This window comes from Megascapheus bottae, chromosome 27 (assembly GCF_031878675.1).
Source record: "Megascapheus bottae isolate mThoBot1 chromosome 27, mThoBot2.hap1, whole genome shotgun sequence".
Lineage (NCBI taxonomy): Eukaryota > Metazoa > Chordata > Mammalia > Rodentia > Geomyidae > Megascapheus > Megascapheus bottae.
The window spans coordinates 4,034,571-4,051,136 of NC_143535.1; the positions used below are offsets into that span (position 1 = coordinate 4,034,571).

At 44.9% G+C, this 16,566-nt stretch overlaps 1 protein-coding gene across 2 annotated transcripts in view; it reads right to left on the reverse strand.

Annotated features, from left to right (window-relative positions):
- Positions 1-7,510: 7,510 nt before the first annotated feature.
- Arhgef12 (Rho guanine nucleotide exchange factor 12) overlaps positions 7,511-16,566 on the reverse strand; it is a 107,503-nt gene continuing 98,447 nt past the window's right edge. The window contains exons 32-41 of one of the 2 annotated variants that reach the window (XM_090319326.1): positions 15,541-15,616; positions 14,721-14,888; positions 13,810-13,897; positions 12,958-13,044; positions 12,767-12,846; positions 12,279-12,512; positions 11,122-11,592; positions 9,825-10,138; positions 8,844-8,913; positions 7,511-8,344 (exon numbers count right to left, since the gene is read on the reverse strand). In XM_090319326.1, coding sequence (XP_090175452.1) covers positions 8,334-8,344; positions 8,844-8,913; positions 9,825-10,138; positions 11,122-11,592; positions 12,279-12,512; positions 12,767-12,846; positions 12,958-13,044; positions 13,810-13,897; positions 14,721-14,888; positions 15,541-15,616 — 1,599 coding nt within the window. In that variant the 3' untranslated portion in view covers positions 7,511-8,333. Of the gene's footprint in view, positions 8,345-8,843; positions 8,914-9,824; positions 10,139-11,121; positions 11,593-12,278; positions 12,513-12,766; positions 12,847-12,901; positions 13,045-13,809; positions 13,898-14,720; positions 14,889-15,540; positions 15,617-16,566 lie in introns of those variants that run through there. The other variant, XM_090319325.1, reaches the window with a different exon arrangement.

A 16,566-nucleotide genomic window follows, 5' to 3' on the forward strand; every position in this document is an offset into this window, starting at 1 on the left:
CACCAGACTAAAAACACCTATATACAGATTTACCACAAAAATCAGAAGTAGCAGTGTAGCCCAAGTAAGTGGTAGGTTTCCAACTTTGAGTGAAAAAGCGAAGAGACAATACCCCAGCCCCGCGTCCAACTCCCAATACTGGCGAGGAAAGAAAGAAGATATCTAGAGGGTGGAGAGAGTATATTCATGAGTAGAGATACTCCCAGTACTGTTTTCAGGCTCCAGTTAAATCTAGTGAACAATTAGCGGCATCTAGGTGCCAGGCAATCATTGGTGAGGAGGCAGAGTGTGGGCACCCAGAGCCGGCTCATGCCCACTTCTGCCCCTGCCCCTTACTTCCTCAAAACAGGGCCAGGCAATGGCTCAGGCACACTTAGCATGTGCAATGTCCAGCACCAAAAGAGAAAACATCAGAGCACATGAATACATTTGGGTGCACACAGATGCACATACGTACGCATCTGCACCAGTGGGACAGTGACCTTTGCTGTAACCTCTCCTCGGGTTGGTACAGAGGCCTCCATGTACCTCTCTTCACAAAGGGCCCTCCTCCTATTTGAACAACTGTTGTATTTGCTCCTGGTCAATATTCTGAGTTGCGCCATGATGGCGTACTTGGTTGGTAGATTTCAATGAAAGTAGTCTTCTTCATATTCTAAGACTCGGCCACTGCCGGCCGGCCTTGCACATACAGGATCTGAAGTAGCTCGTGCCTCACCACACCTCCTAAGTGAGCTCAAATCCAAGCTCTGGCTCCTTAAGGTCCAGGTGCTGCTCTGCTGGCCCTGAGCCAAGTCACCAGCTTTGCTTTGGGCCAAATGAAAAGATCAAAACATTCTTTGTAGAATGACAGCCATAGGTGAGACAGACCAAAATAACCAGGCGGGGGTGTCGGGGGGGAAGATGGAAGGAAACAACCTAGCAACTTGAAATAAGAACCAAAATTGCATCCTTACCTTTAACACTTGGTGTCTTTTATTTCTCTCTCTCTCCTTTCCTTCCTCCTTCCCTCCCCCCCACCCTCCGTCTTACATTATATCTGGTTTTGTGTATGTACCTGGCCGAGTCTTCCCTCCAGGACAGCATCTAGTGTTTATTAATAGAAAATACTTGGAAAAGATCCTCCAGGCCGACAGCCACTCACTGTCCACTACACACCGTTGTTGTAGTAAGAGCTGAAACTAACCACTCGCAACACCATCCAGACAGAATGATGCTTTCTTTGTGTTTAACAGAGCACAAGGTTGGCATTTAATAAACATCGATGCAGTTCAAAGTACCACTATTGGAAAGTACCATTCAGCACAGGCAGAAATAACGCCTGCACCATCTATTTGATCCAGAGCCTGCCCTGGAGCTGTTAGGAAGACTTGGGGTGCAAGCAGACACAGGCATCCCAGATTCAGGCCTCACCAGAGCCAGAGGGCGAGGAGAGGGCAGAAAGGGCTCTTTCGTGATTTCTCTTCCCTAATGATGGTATGAATGTAAATAAAGCAGAAACTGCACAAATGCTCAGAAATGATTTCAAAGTCAATGTAAAGCCACAGAGGGATGCCAATCCTGTTACTGGTGGCAGGCTGGAGGAAATGGACACTGGGGCCCACCCCATTGTCAGTGATGGCATATGGAGACCAAGATTCAAAGCTAGAGTCCAGAAATCCAACTTGGCTTCCATGTTAATTCAGGATTGTTCACTGGGGTGAGAGGAGGGAGGGGGAAGAGATAGAAGAAAGCAGTAGAGAAAGGGCTCATTAATATCCACACAAAGCAATAACTGCTCATACTAGGAAATATGATGATTGTCTCCGGAGAGCAGAGAAATACAGATTTAGTCTCCCATCCATGCAGCTCAGTTTAATACAATCTAGTCAGTGGAGTTGAATACATGCCAAAAAGGTTAAAACACTGATTAGGAGAAATACTGCACACTACTGACATCCAGACACAGACCAGAAACAAACAAACAAGCAAGAGTAAGTGGGCAGGGCAAGGAAGGGATTCCGGGAGTCTGTGGTTGCAGCTGCCCAGGCTGGGGAACAGGAGCCACCTTCCCCCCCCCCACCCCCGCCTTGGTTTGAGATTATAGATGGCTTCCTCTACTGGCTTTATTACAGTGCCTTATGAAGCAATTCCAGAGACATCTTCAGCTTACCTCAGGATCACTTTAGGTGTGCACTGTAACAAACGGCTTCCATAGGGTGGCTGGAGCTTCCAGACAAATGGTCTCCTGTGTAGAGAGGCTGTGATCCACATCATTTCTTAGCATTTGTGTAACCTGAGCCAAAACAAGGATCAAACGTCTGAGGTGAAGAACGGAGACATTCGGAGTGGCTCCTCGGTACCTACCTTCATACTTGACAAACTTGAACTCTGCACATTATCCTTCCGTCACTGAAGAGCACTGGGTCAGAGGAAGGTGGGGATCAGCTGCTTTGTAATAAATACAAATACAGCTGTACTCAGGTCGCTAATAATCACTGGACCTCGGGGGGAAGGGGGGAGTGTACTGAGAGGAAACGTGAAGTTCCCATGTTTTGGAGCCCCCAAACCCAGCCCGTCATTCACCACAAGGGGACAGACATCTCTTGAAATTGAACGCAAAACCACCAGCAAGGGGTGGACTAATATATATGCATCAAAGCAGGTGCTGGCGGCTCACGCCTGTAATCCTAGCTACTTAGGAGGCTGAGACCTGAGGATCCCAGTTCATAGCCAGTCCAGGTGGGAAAATCCTTGGGAGGCTTATCTCCAATGAACCATCAAAAAGCCAGAAGTAGAGCTGTGGCTCAAGTGGTAGAGTGTTAGCCTGAAGAAAAAGCTAAGGGAATACCCAGGCCTTGAGCTCAAACCTCAGTACCAGCAATAAATTAACAAATGTGTCAGTAGATCCTAGTGACATTCTGGAAGCAAAATCAAGCCCTTCACTTCCACAGTCGTTCCACTTACATGGGAGCCCTGTAGTGTTCCACTTGTTCAACACGTTTCTGGGGCTCTGGAGCAATGAAAACCCAGTGTCACAATTAAGCTGTCACTTAGGTCTTACATTGCAGGGACTCAACAAGACATGGAGAGACACCAGCTATTTCTCAGCACTTCCTGTGTGTTGCCTGCTTACCTCATGCCATTCAGTTACAACACAGCCCTGTGAGGTGCCACTGCTTCCCGTGCCCACATCTTCCTGCGAAACCTAGGAAGGTGACCGTCAGCCCTAGATCCCTGAGTTAGTAAGTAAAGTCAGGTCAGCTAACATACGAGACCTGGCTCTTAAGCCACACAGAGGCCTGGCAATACTGGCTGGCAAAGGCTTGCTGTGTGGACTCACCCCAGGACTGCCGTCTTCCAGCTCCCAACTAAGCACAGGACAGAGGCTTCAGATCAGCAGGTGTGGGGACAGGTATTCCTTGTCTTCCACTTGGTCCCCCAAGTCTATTGAGGAGTGCACCCAGGCTCTCAGGGTGACTCAGGCAGACGCTCTGAGTCAGGCAGCGTCCTCAGCCCCACACTTCTGTTTTTAAAGGCGTGGTCTCTTCACACTGCTTTTGAACTCTAGCAGTCCTTCTGCCTTGCTCTCCCATGTCACTGGATGAGAGCTACCCAATGGCACCTGGTGCTAACTTAAATACACCATCCACATGCCACAAACTTAAAGATGTACATTTCCAATTGTTTCAGTATAGTCTCAGATTTGTGCGCTCATAGCCTCACTCCCACTAATGGTCTCCCTTTTCCCCAACCGTTTCTAGTAACGATTACTTTTACTTTCTATGGATTTCTGTCCTCTAGAGAACTCACTCGTGAGTCCTGCCACATGTACCTTTCATGACTACATTCTTCCTCAGCATTAAGTCCCCAAGCTTGATCATGTTGTATGTGTCTGTTCATTCCTTTTCCACGGTGTAGGATATATCATTTGCCCTTTCAGCAAGAGCTGAGTTCTCAAGTGTTTTCAGCTTTGAGCTTTTCTGTACACAAAGTTCCTGTCCTGGACACCTCATACCTGTGACTCGGCTCCACTGGCTCCAGACCTGCTGTTTTTGCAACTGTTTTTGTGCCACTCCTGGGGCTTGAACTTGGGGTCTGGACATTGGCCTTGAACTTTTCTTGGCTTAAGGCTCTACTCGTTATGCCGCATCACCAGCTTTTTGCTGTTAATTGGGTATGAGAGTCTCACAGATTTGTCTTTCCAGAGTGACTTCACACCTTGATCCTCAGAGCTCAGCCTCCGCAGGAGCTAGGATGACAGGCATGAGTCCGGAATACAGGGGGGTGTACTGCACGTTACTAACGCTGTTTCAAAACTGCAAACGAGCTGCCCTGCCACTCTGTCACTCTGGTGCTGCGTCCACACTGGAGGCAAGTGGGCCGCCTCACCAGTGAAGGCACACGGATTGGAGCCAGGGCGGGGAGATTAGCAGGAGCTCTCTGACAACTCAGCTTTCCCACAACAACTTGTACAATAAGAAAAATCAATACGAGTGCAAATAAATAAAAGTCACATACTTGGTTCTTTTAAGCTTATTTAATATTTGAACTCTTATTTTCTATTTTCCCAGACCCCAGAAAACAGAAAGATTTTAGATGACCAATATTTTGTTCCAGAAACATACAGCCTTATCAGCTAAATTCATAAAAGAGCTATTTTACAAAGGTACATCTGGGTAATTAGAACAATAAAGTCTTTTAGGCATTTCAAAATGTGATCAGTAAAAATACATGATATTAATAAAGTTTTTTTTAAAAGATAGTTCCAAATTCCTTTAAAAGCAATTTCTGTTAAAGAGTACATGATTGCATGGTGAACAAGGAAAACAGAACGTTCTGGTAGAAAGAGGCCTGTTAAACACAGCCAGCCATGTGCACTGCCCGTTTCTGTAGTTCCTCTGCTTAGCAGTTGGAAATGGAGGGGAGGGCTTCTGGGAGGTACTTCATTTTTCATTTCCTTACCCATTTATTGGCAAAACTCTCAGTTCAAATGGGGAAGGTGTAAAGAACAAGACCAAGCCAATTCTTGTACACAATTTTACAGATCACTCTGAGAAGGGATAGAAGTGTCAGGAAAAGAACATGAATTACAAAACAAAAATGGTATGGGAGGTGGGGGCCATGGGAAACTGTGTGAGTTCCTGCTAACTTGGTATTGAAAGGCCCCCCCCCACATAGTAGTGCCCTCCACTATATGGGGAAGGAAACAGAGACCAGGGCGAGTAGCTGAAACAACCTGGCTCAGACCTGTGAGTGGGGAAAGGATGCCCTGCAGGGGTGGGGTGGGCCAAGGCCAGATACCACACACTGCTGCCACATCAAGGGAAGGAGACACAGGGGAACTCACGGGAGTGAGGGGACACGAGGGGAACTCATAGGAAGCGAAATTCTTTCCGCCAGCTTCTAAAACTCAAGACAAAAAGGTCCTTTTCTCTACTCTCCCAGTAACTCTTTTTCTTCCCCAAATAGCAAAGAAACAACAACAACCAAAAAACTTTTTAAAAGGAGACTCATCCTTTCTAGCACTTGTTACAACTTACTTTGGGGAGAATAAAGCAAAAAAATAGAAATAAAAATAAAGCTCATGAAATATACCTCCCATGCAATACAATAAATAATTACAATTCAGGTGGTAAAAGCCAATGAAACCCCAGTAGTCTACATTAGCGAATTTTAAAGTATACAAAATACATGGATAGAGTGATAATCACGACTTTAAATTACAGCATTTTGAAGGCTTGCTGACTTGCTTAAATCTGTCCTCTGAGAAGGAAGGAGGTCCAACTTTAATTTGCCTCTGAAAGCAAAAGAGTCATTGACCCACAGCAGAGAGCAGGGCACAGCCAACAGGCAGCTTTGCAGCTCTGGGCAGGCTGCCCTGTCTCACACAGAATCCTAGCTGTACACACCAAGCAAGCACGCTCATGCTAACCATCCCTGCTCAAAGGCAAGAGGAACAAGCTGCTCGTCTATCATCCTGAGAGGAAGATAGAATATAAAAGTCAACCAGCCATGGTTATGAAGGCTGAAATGAAATGGAGAGCATGAGAGGTAGAAGGAATGGGGGGTGCAGGAAAGGGGTATCAAGATAGAAGGGGCAGGAAGAGAGAAGATAGAACACCCTCAAATGGTGGGATTGTTCCAGAACTTTAGCTCTGTTTGAAAATCTAGAAATTAAGTTATTTGCTAGAGCTATGGGTCCAGGTGTGCTTCCAGTTAGCCCTATTACATAGTTCTGAAGAGAGGTGAAAACGTCAGGGGTGGGGGGAGGGGAAGAAGAGAAGGAATCATTACGAAAGTTGAGGCAGGGCCACAGGGAAGGAAGCTCAGGCTTGGTCCACCCGCCTGTGCTCTGGGAATGGCGGATGGGTGTAGTGTCTGACCCTGAGAGGCACAGGCCCCATGCATGCTGTTCTGACCAATGCCTCTGCCTCACTGTTTACTGTTAAGTGGCTACAGGTTTTTAATGCTTCTTTTAGTGGAAGTGAGTTATTTCCAGCAGCACAATGCAACCATTTGGTTTCTACTTGCTTCTCCTAAGAGATACAGAAAGTTCCACCTTCCAAGCTTTATTTATATATTAGCTTGTGCTTCTAAAAACTTAAATTCCATTTTGAGTTCAATTATACTTGGCCTATGACTCAAAATGTAATTCCATTTCTAGATGAGGTACACAGATCCCAGCTCACCCTAGGTAGGTTCCGAGAGGGCAGGAGCGGGAGTCTGGACAGCAGACAGGCTTTGCGTTGTGGTGGCATCTAGAAAAGTGGCTGGCAGCCCTGACCACGCGTGGGGAGCAAAAGCTTCCTGCAGAGGCAGGGTACTCGAAGAAGGAAATTACATCCTGACTCTTCACTCCCGAGTTCAAAGGACACAACTGAAGGATGACCAATGGATGAACTCTGTTTATTAACAGCATTTGCATATTTAATAAATGCTTTTGTTTTAGTTGGCAAAATACTTCCCATACACAGTTATCTAATGTAAAAAGAAAACCAGAGAAAGCAGACAGGACTGCAGGAGTTCTCGGCCACACTTCTGACATGCCTTCTTGGAAGGGGACTGGAGGGGTTTGCGGGCCACACTCTGACATGCTTTCTTGGAAAGGGACGCAGTGCAACTCTCCATCCTTGAGCAGCACCACCTTCGCTGCCCAGGCTGTGGCCTCCATTCTGGGGCCAGCACCCCAGCAGTCACAGGGAGGAGCTCTCTTTCTCCCCCATACCCTCCTCCAATGCCCTCAGCAATCCTTGTGACTCCAAGAGCCCTTTGGCACCATCAGTGCAATGATTACAGTCAAAGCTCCAGGCACTGACCGCGTTCTGGCCTATGATCAGCAGTCCCCGTGGCCGTGACAGCCCTGGTTCAATTCAGCAGTGGTTCCATTTGGACAGCCCCTGCCCCACCCCTCAGCAACCCACCACCCTGGAAGGGAAGCACTGCCACCTGTTTGTTCTGACCTGCTCAGTCTGCAGGACGAATTTACACAAGTGCCAGTCTAATGTGTAATTATAAAAATGAAACAATACCAAGAATAACAAATTTATAATCAAGAAAATAAAAATTTGCTTCCTTCTCCCCCACCTCCCGCCAATCCCAACCCTCAATAGAAAAGACAATGACAGAAGAAAACACACCCATTTTCAAGTGCCTGCCATTTAGTATGTTGAGGATTCCTGTTAATCAGGGTGACCCCACCTACCAAGAGAGGGTGCTTACCGTGGATAGCCCACACAGAGCTCTGCACCGCACTGTGCCTAAGGAGACCTCACGCAGGCAGCCTGTCACACATTGCCACTTAGCAAAGACCAGAGGCTCCTCTGCCTGCCCCTTCTCACTCCTCCTGTCACCTCCCAACCAAACGCTCACTCCCCCCACCCCTGTCCTGACTTCTCAGCTTCAGGAACAACTGATTCTTGGGTGTATCAAGTACAAAGTCTAAAACTTCTACTCAATTAAAACAAAACAAGGCAAAGTCAAAATTAAAATGTGCTTCCAAATACGGAATGAAGTCAAATAAATACATCTGATTTTCTCTTTTTCTTATGCCTAAGTACAATTTCATTTCCTATACCCAAAGCTCTATACATTTGGTTTTTGTTCGGAATCAAATGAATTTGCAGAGGTGAGGAGAGGACAGTGAGAGAATGGACATCCCCTCACTGACAGGCCAGTACAGCTGCCAGGCTGAGGACCAGGCCCTCGGTGGGCACCACAGCATTCAGGCCCAGTTTTTCAAGGCAGATCCTCTGTCACGCTCTCTTTGCATCCACACTGGAGCCAGGACATGGTTAATACAAGGCCGGTGCTCAGAATCCAACAACCTGCAGTCACCTCCAGCGCACTCGGCTCTAACTTTTATCTGAGAACAAAGACCGGTAGAAACCACATTAAAAACAAACGAATGCTATAAAGAACCCCTTTGCAATTTGTGGCTTGTCATGTTTCAGGGTCAGAACTATCCCAACTGGCATTAACACCAGCCAAGGATCACCACTGTGTGGAGCACAGACCTGCCCATATCCAGAGGCCAGGGCCTCTCGTTAGGAGAGGGCCTTCGGCATAGCTAGGCCCAAGCCCCCTCACCAGGGAGTCAAAGCAGCACGGGAATGTGTGGTTCTCCAGGCTTCCTACCACTCACTCTACCTTCTGCTTCAAAAGAAGCAGGAACTGAAAAGAGGAGTTCTTGTGAGGGGGGAGAGGCAAAGTCAGCAGACAGGAGCTTCTGCTGGATATATAATGATTACAATAGTTACAAACAAGAGAGACAAGAAATGGACTCTCCTCAGGATGTCTGGTGAGAGAAAACAAAATCACTTCTTCAAGATGAGTCTAGGGCTGGAACCCTCAGCCTCACATACCTGAGTGCTTGTCTGCAAGGGCTGAGCCAGCCAGCCTTTGGCAAAGAATGCGGTAATTTTCCTCCATCTTCTGTAAAAGAAAACCCACAGGTTTTTGGTATTTTTTTTTTTGGGTGTGTGTGTGTGTGTGTGTGTGTGTCATAAGAAACACAAAACAAATACTATTGAAAATAGAAAAGAAACATTTTTATATTATAGATGCATGCTCTCAAATTTCAACCTTAACACAAATTATTAAAAGCTTTGCTAGTAGGAAGGAAAAAGTAAATCTTTTCTTTCTCTGAATGAACAGCTTCAAACTTTTCCATGTACAGGATGAGGTGACTTTCCCACCCCAGAAGTCACCCTGACAATGCTAGTGGGCCCTCAGCCACAGGATGATACAACCTGTATCCTCAAAGCTGAAATCAAAGGGAGACGACACTCCTCGTGATCGAAAAGCCATCTTTCCACATGTCTATGAAGCCTCCCAGTGAGATGGCATCATGAGACGAGCGTGTGGGCTCCAGCCGCACGCTGAGCGCCGTCAAGAGGCCTTTCCTTAGAAACTGGCCCCGCTTCATAGCTGAACCAGAGACACCTTCAGCTACTAAGTCACATAACACTGTGCTCCTGGCCAGGCTTGTGCATGAGCAGAAGGAGGGGAGCACACCTGGGATGTCACCACCTCCTCCTGGGCCAGGAGGCATAGATAACCCTGCCTGTCAGGCGCAGCTCCCGCGGCTAACCCAGCTCAGCTCAGCACCCCAGCCTTTTGAGTTTTTAGACTCAGTAGCCCCCACACACATAGCCAGAAAGCTACAGTTCTTCCTGCTCCTGTGATCTGTTCCAAGATACACGGCATTGCTCTCACCTTGATACTGAAGCCCTACCTACAAGTCAGTCACAGAGAAGATACAGATCTAGAGCGTGGCCACATCGGTTGACATTGTGCTCTGCTAAGTAGGTTTCTGAAGGTCAAGAGTGATGGAGGCCAGGTACCTTTAGGTGTTCAAGGTCAGCCTCTATGACATGGATGTACTCCAGGATCTGACTTTGTGAATCTCCACAGCAGGGACTCGGGATCTCAAAGCAGGAGCCCTCCAAAGCCCCCCAGCGCTGCCGGCCCAAGAATTCCGGGGCGAGTGGTGAAACTGCCCCATCCGAACGGGTATTCTGGGGAGAGTGGTGCTGCCGGTGGGGAGAGTCTGCAGAGGGCAGGCCTGTCCCAGGCTGCACGGCAAAGGACGACAGGACCTCCTCATCTGTGGAGCTCTCCTGCACCTCTTCATAGCCGTCGAGGATTAAACAGTTTCCTGTTGGTAGAGACAAACAAGGGGAGGTTACTGCTGTACCTGGAAATCATAAAACATAGGCTCCAAGGGCAGCCCGGAGAGCTACTAAGAAAGCAAGAAGCCAGTCTGAAGTCCACCAGAATTTTCTCACTTCAGATGACAAACTTTCAGGGTAGCTTCTGAATGACTTCGTACTAGTTTCATTTTGAAACTATAGATCCCTATAGGATCTATATGCTCCTACAGGGTTACACCACAAAAAGAATTTCTGGGTCCAACACCCTTTTCCTGGTCTCTCAATGTTCCCCCCGCCCTCTACTCCCTAACTGTAAGAGCCTGCTCTTGTCAGACACTGACAGCTCATGCCTGCAATACCAGTGAATAAGCAGGTGAGGATCTGGGGACCATTATCCAAAGCCAGCCTGGGCAGACAGGTCCACTAGGCTCTAATTAACGAGCACATGGAACTGGATTAGAGGTAAGGCTCAAGTAGTAGAGTGCCATTTGTGAGCAAAAAAAAGCCAAGCAAGAGCACAAGGCCCTAAGTTCAGGCCCTGAAACTGGCCCATGTGTCATGTGTATGCACACACCGCCTGCTCTGGACAGCATTCTCTGCGCTGTCTGGACAGAGCTTGGGCAAACCCTTGGCGTTTCCCTCACTTCATTCGCGTCCCTGCTCAGCAGAGGCTCCTCTCCTGATTGCTATGTCTGTCCCTGTCACTTTCTGCCCAGCCACAGTCAGACTTGTTTCTCTTCTCACTTCAACCTCCATTTGTTTGTTTTCTTTTGTGCTATGATGCTTTCTTTTGCTGGCACGTAAGTGTCAAACAGACAGGAGACCCTGCTGTGATTCATTCACTGCTGTAGCTCCCAGCTTCTAGGATGTAACCTGACACAGTGGACTCAGCAATGATGGGTGGCAGGAGGAAGTACATACGACGTATTCCAGCATTCGAGACCGTTCACAATGACCAGAATCGAGTTTAAATGTGAAGGAAACATGCCTGAGATGCGCAAAGTAACACCCTTCTCTTCACTCGTCTCGGCTCCGTCGCCTTCTGGTAGGTTATCCTCACCATGTGCTTCACGGGCATCAAAAAAGTGCTCCCCACCCTCATCGGCACCCCCTTCTGACTCCGTGGCCAGCAGTGCTGGGGTCCGAATCATGTGGTCCATTACTAAAATGTTATTCGCCTGGCTCTCTTGGGATGCCAGCAATACTGAATCCAGGGGAACAGAAGATTCAGTGGAAGTCCGTGGACTGTGACAAGTTACAAAGTCACCAGTTCCAGTTGTAAAGGACATCTGTCCATCCCCAGAATGACAGGCCTTGATGTGTTCTGGGTTCTGAACCCCACCATCTGCTTGCACCCCCTGAGACGCTGTCCCATAGCTTGGGAACTGTTGCCAGTCCTCCTGAAGGCTCCTCTCAGTCAATCCAAGCTGTTGTACCAGCAATTGCTTCAGCAACCCCACTGAAGAATTGGGATGTAGAGAGACAAAAAGAGAAGCACAGTCACAACCAGAGCCACACACAATAAGGATTAGCTTCAACAAATTACCAATTCAAAAACTGAAACCTTTTTTAATAACAGAACCAAAGTATGATCCTCATACAAGAGTTTTAAAATGCTATCTTTTAGTGAAGACAATACTTTCCAGGCCTCACAAAAGTCAAACACCCTAAACAGAGAGGCTCTGCTCACAAACTTCAGGTACATATTCCAGGTTTCTGTGTTGTGTTCTATATAACTGGACTAACACCCCATAGGGGCTTAGGAGACCAAAATCCAACAAAGTCTGATTTTTTTTCTAGGAGCAGAGTCTATAAACATAGTACTACTTTTTTTCTAATTTTATGAGGCACATAGAACATTTATTTACCTTGTTGATTATGTAGAAATTTTTTAAAAATCTCCGTAACTGAAGACAATAATAAAATTTAAATGATAAAATTTAAATCTAGTGATTTGTTAGTTGTGTGCATAACTTTAAAAGATAACAGGATGTTCACCGTTTTTTTCTCTCACTAACAGCACAGATTGTCATTGGAGAGATAGGCTGTTTATGCCACTTCTCTGGATTCTTTCAATGGCTGCTCAATATATGATACAACTCTCAAACTTGGAAGCATCTGCAATTTGTTATGAATAAAACTTACAATTTCTGAGTGCATCCAGGGCCCACCCCATTTCTAAGACAGGGGGGTGTTGATCTGTGCGTGAGAGCTCGCAGCTCCCTCCATCTTCCTTCTGGGCCCCCTCTGTACGCTGCTCCTTTGCCAGCTGTACTGCAGTCACAAACATGTTGTCTGCCTCCGACTTCCCACAGGGACTCAGGGAATGACACTGAGGTTTTGATGAGATTAAGGGAGGTTCTAGACCCAAATCTCTGTCTATTTAGTGGAGAAAAAAGGTATATGAAACATTTGGGAAACATGAAGAAAACAATTCAATCACACAGGCTACCAAGACTAACCACAGACATGCAGCACTTTCAACAGTGGTAATTACACCAGCACACAGAAGGTTCATACGAAAAGGTGGCAGTGGATACTAGAACCTCCACAAACCAGGGGCCCCACAGTTTTCTGCATTTTACTAACAGGCTACATTCCTTTAGGAAAGTGCATCCATATGCAGAGCTCACCTGGGCTCTGCTGGCCGGGGGCTGAGAGGTCACGACGCTCCACTTCTAATCTGGGTGCCTCTTCTTCATCATTGTCTCCTCTAAATAAGAAAAGAGGCAATCTTAGAGCTTCATGAATATCACTAAATTTGAATATAAAACTACCCATTGCTTTACTGAGCAATCCTACAGGAGCACAAGGCAGCACTCACTCGCAAGGGTGCGATTCTGGCAGTGGGATTGGCTTGGTAGACTGCTCCTTCACTGATGCAGCCATTCGGCAGATGAGATCCTGCCAGCTTCAGGAGGCAAGAGCGAATCCCAAAACAAAAGAGAAATACCTTGGTCAAACTTAAACTTGCTTGGCATTGGAAGGCACAGGAGGGGAGGAGAGAGCAGAGAATAAAGGAGCTGTTAAATTTCTTTATTTTGGGGTTAAATATACATTAAGGAAATTTGAACATTATGGATATGCTACCCATTTTAAAATTTTGTTGAAACTTTTCCTGCTCTATTTTTTTTTTTTTGTTGGTCATGGGACTTGAACTCTGGGCCTGTGCATTGTCCCTGAGCTCTTCAGCTCAAGGCTACCACTCTAGCCATGGAGCCACAGCACCACTTCCCCCATAGATAATTTGAGAATTTTTTTTTCCCTTTGGAAAATTTACTTTTTTTTTTTTTTTTTTTTGCCAGTCCTCACTGTTGTTGGGGTTTCTCAAGGCTAGAGTTCTACCACTTGAGCCACAGCACCATTTACAGCATTTTCTTTGTATGTGGTACTAGGAATCGAAGCTGTGTCTTTGTGCATGCTAGGTAAGCACTCTACCACTAGGCCAAACTCCCAGCCCTGGAAAATTTACTTTTAATAGAACAGAATAAAAACAAAAAACATCAGTCTAAAAAGGGAACAAACAATGAAGAAAAATGTTTCTAAAAGAATACAGAAGAAAAAATTTCTATATAATACTGGTTACAGAGGCCTATTATAAAAACAAAGTTTATAGAATATTATGGTGGGGATGATAACTATTAGTTACAGCAAGATAGATGAATATGATACATACACAGTTTTTTCAGAAACTGTCTGTGCCACCAATTCATATATTTGGGCTCCATTGTCCGACATGGAAATGACAAATAAAGCTTTGTTATCTAGAAAAGAACAAGGCAAAACTTATTCTCCCACTTTAGTCAAAGGTCAGGAGGGATATTTCTAGGGTCACCTTAACGTAGATAAAGGCTGCATGTTCACTTCACAAAAGTTCATCACCCTGTACACATTAAGTTCTGAGCAATTTATAGTATGTAACACCATACAAACTTCATTACAACCAAAGTTACAACACACTAAAGTACCAAAATCTAAATTACGAAACTTGTACTATGTAACACCACACAAACTTTAATACAACCAAAGTTATATACTAAAGTATCAAAATCTAAACTATTAAACTGAATTATCTTGAACTGCTCAGTGCCAAAGTTGTTAGTTGGCTATTTAGTCAGCACTGAAGGAAACCGGCCACACATTTGCCCTGTCATCATGACATTGACAAGTTCTGCAGGCATCTCATGATACAGGTAAATATAACTGGTCAGCTTAAACTCATTTTAAAAACCCAGCTACAGCTACCTCTTCAGATGTGTTTTGTTTCTACCAAATCAAACAACCTGCAGCTGAAGCAAAAACCTTCTCTCCATGCCCTATCTTCACTGATTGTGTATCAATGATGAGAACACGGAACAGAGTCCAAAGTAATTTCAAATACACAAAAATCACTAAAAGAACTAGGCACCTTAAATAATCTTGGGACATAATTTATTTCCTTAACAGTAAATACATTTCACTCAATTTTGCCTGTGTACATGAAAATAACAACTCAATGGAGGCCAGTTGTGCTGCGAAGCCAACACAGGATATCTTATCCAACTCTAGAGTCCAGCAGTCAGTGTCCCCTCTGCTGGGCATACTTACCTGTTGCCACTTGTCGAACTAACACTGTATTCAGCTTAATGACAGGACTGAGGGTGTGTTTACTGTCAGCTGTGGATGCCAGAATCTTGCTATGACACCTCAGCACCAGTCTATCATCCTGCTTTTGTAGCAATACAAGAATGTCTTCCAGCAGCAGTGTATACAGATCTAGAAATAAAAATGCAGAATTGGTGTGTTGAGATGTGTTTAATAAGCTTATCAATCATTTAATAAAGAAAATTATTTCTGGCAATATAACAAACTTAAAATCACTGTTTTGTCTTCATTCTTTATTGAATTTCACTGAAGAGTTAATCTGTAACCCAAGACAAGTGAAAGGTGATGATCTCTCACCAGACAGTTTGACAGGCAATGGCAGAAGTCTATTATAGACACTCATTAGATATAAGAATGATGGAAATTGGCCAGGAGTGTGGCCTAATGGTAAAGGAGTTGCCTAGCGTGCTTGAAGCCCTGGTTTAGAATCCATGGTACCACACACACAGGAAAAACTGGAAGTGGTGCTGCGGCAGAGTGCTGCTAGGCTTGAACAAAAGTGCTCAAGAACAGTGCCCAGGCCCTGAGTTCACGCCCCAGAACTAGCAAAAAAAAATAAATGAATAAAATAAAAAAATGGAAACCAAGTTTTCTACTCATTCCTATGTGAATACTTAACGCACTTCACACTTAACAAAATTAGCACATCTTCTACCCATGTTTACCAAGCTCTGTAAATGATTCTTTCTTCTTTCCTTTGGTATGAGGAAATGTTCCTGTTCTTTTCCTTTCTCTACATTCCACGAGACTGAATCACACTTACCAATAGTTTTATCTCTATTCACCTTCCAAACCAATGGCCCTTCATGGATCATCTTTCTTTTTGTTAAATCCAAATTCTGCCAAAGAGAATTACATGCCTATTATTTTCAAGTGTATCTCATCAGCAGAATGATATTCCATATAATTTAGTTTCTTTTAAAAACCTATCTTAACATAAAAGTTACTTTTACACTCAATGGCCATTGTTATCAGTCCTGAAAATGGAAAAGCTGAGGTTAAAATAATCTACATAAAATCTTCTAAAATCTCCCAAATTTCACTAGGTTACAAAGCACTAAGCCACTAATTCCCAGCTCATTTTTTAATGCCACATGTGCTTATCTGTAATAGGCTTCTGAGTCCTCGTTATCATTCCAGAGACAGTTTTAGGGAACAGCATTCATCAATGAAGAGTCCAAGGACTACTTATGCTTACTCTAACTCTAAATAACTTATTTGTAAGACAACTTCTTTTATTAGTAGTAGAAAAATCTCTTTCTCTGGACGTTAAACAGTTACATATGACAAAGAAGCATATTTTAAAGCAGACATCAAATAAATCTGCCAAAACAACCACCAAATAACCATCTGAAGTGGTATACAGAAAGATTTAAAAGCCTTAATAAAGCCGGGCTCACGCCTGTGATCCTAACTACTCAGGAGGCTGAGATCTGAGGATTGTGGTTCAAAGCCAGCCTGGGCACTGAAGTCCATGAGACTGTTATCTCTAATTAACCACTAGAAAACCAAAAGTGGTGCTGTGGCTCCAGGGATAGTGCAGTAACCTTGCGCTGGAGAGTCAGGCCCAGAGTTCAAGCCCCATGCCCGACAAAAAAAAAGCCTTAATAAGTTAATTAATAAAAATCACTGGCATAAGAAGTGGCAATTAACAAATGCTTCACTATCAACTCTGTAATAGTTTTAATGCTTTTCAGGAACTTCATGAAAAGAAAAATAATTACATTATTGAACTTTACCTAACAATCTGGAAAGTAATAAGCAGTCAAACTGAAACAAATTAAATTTA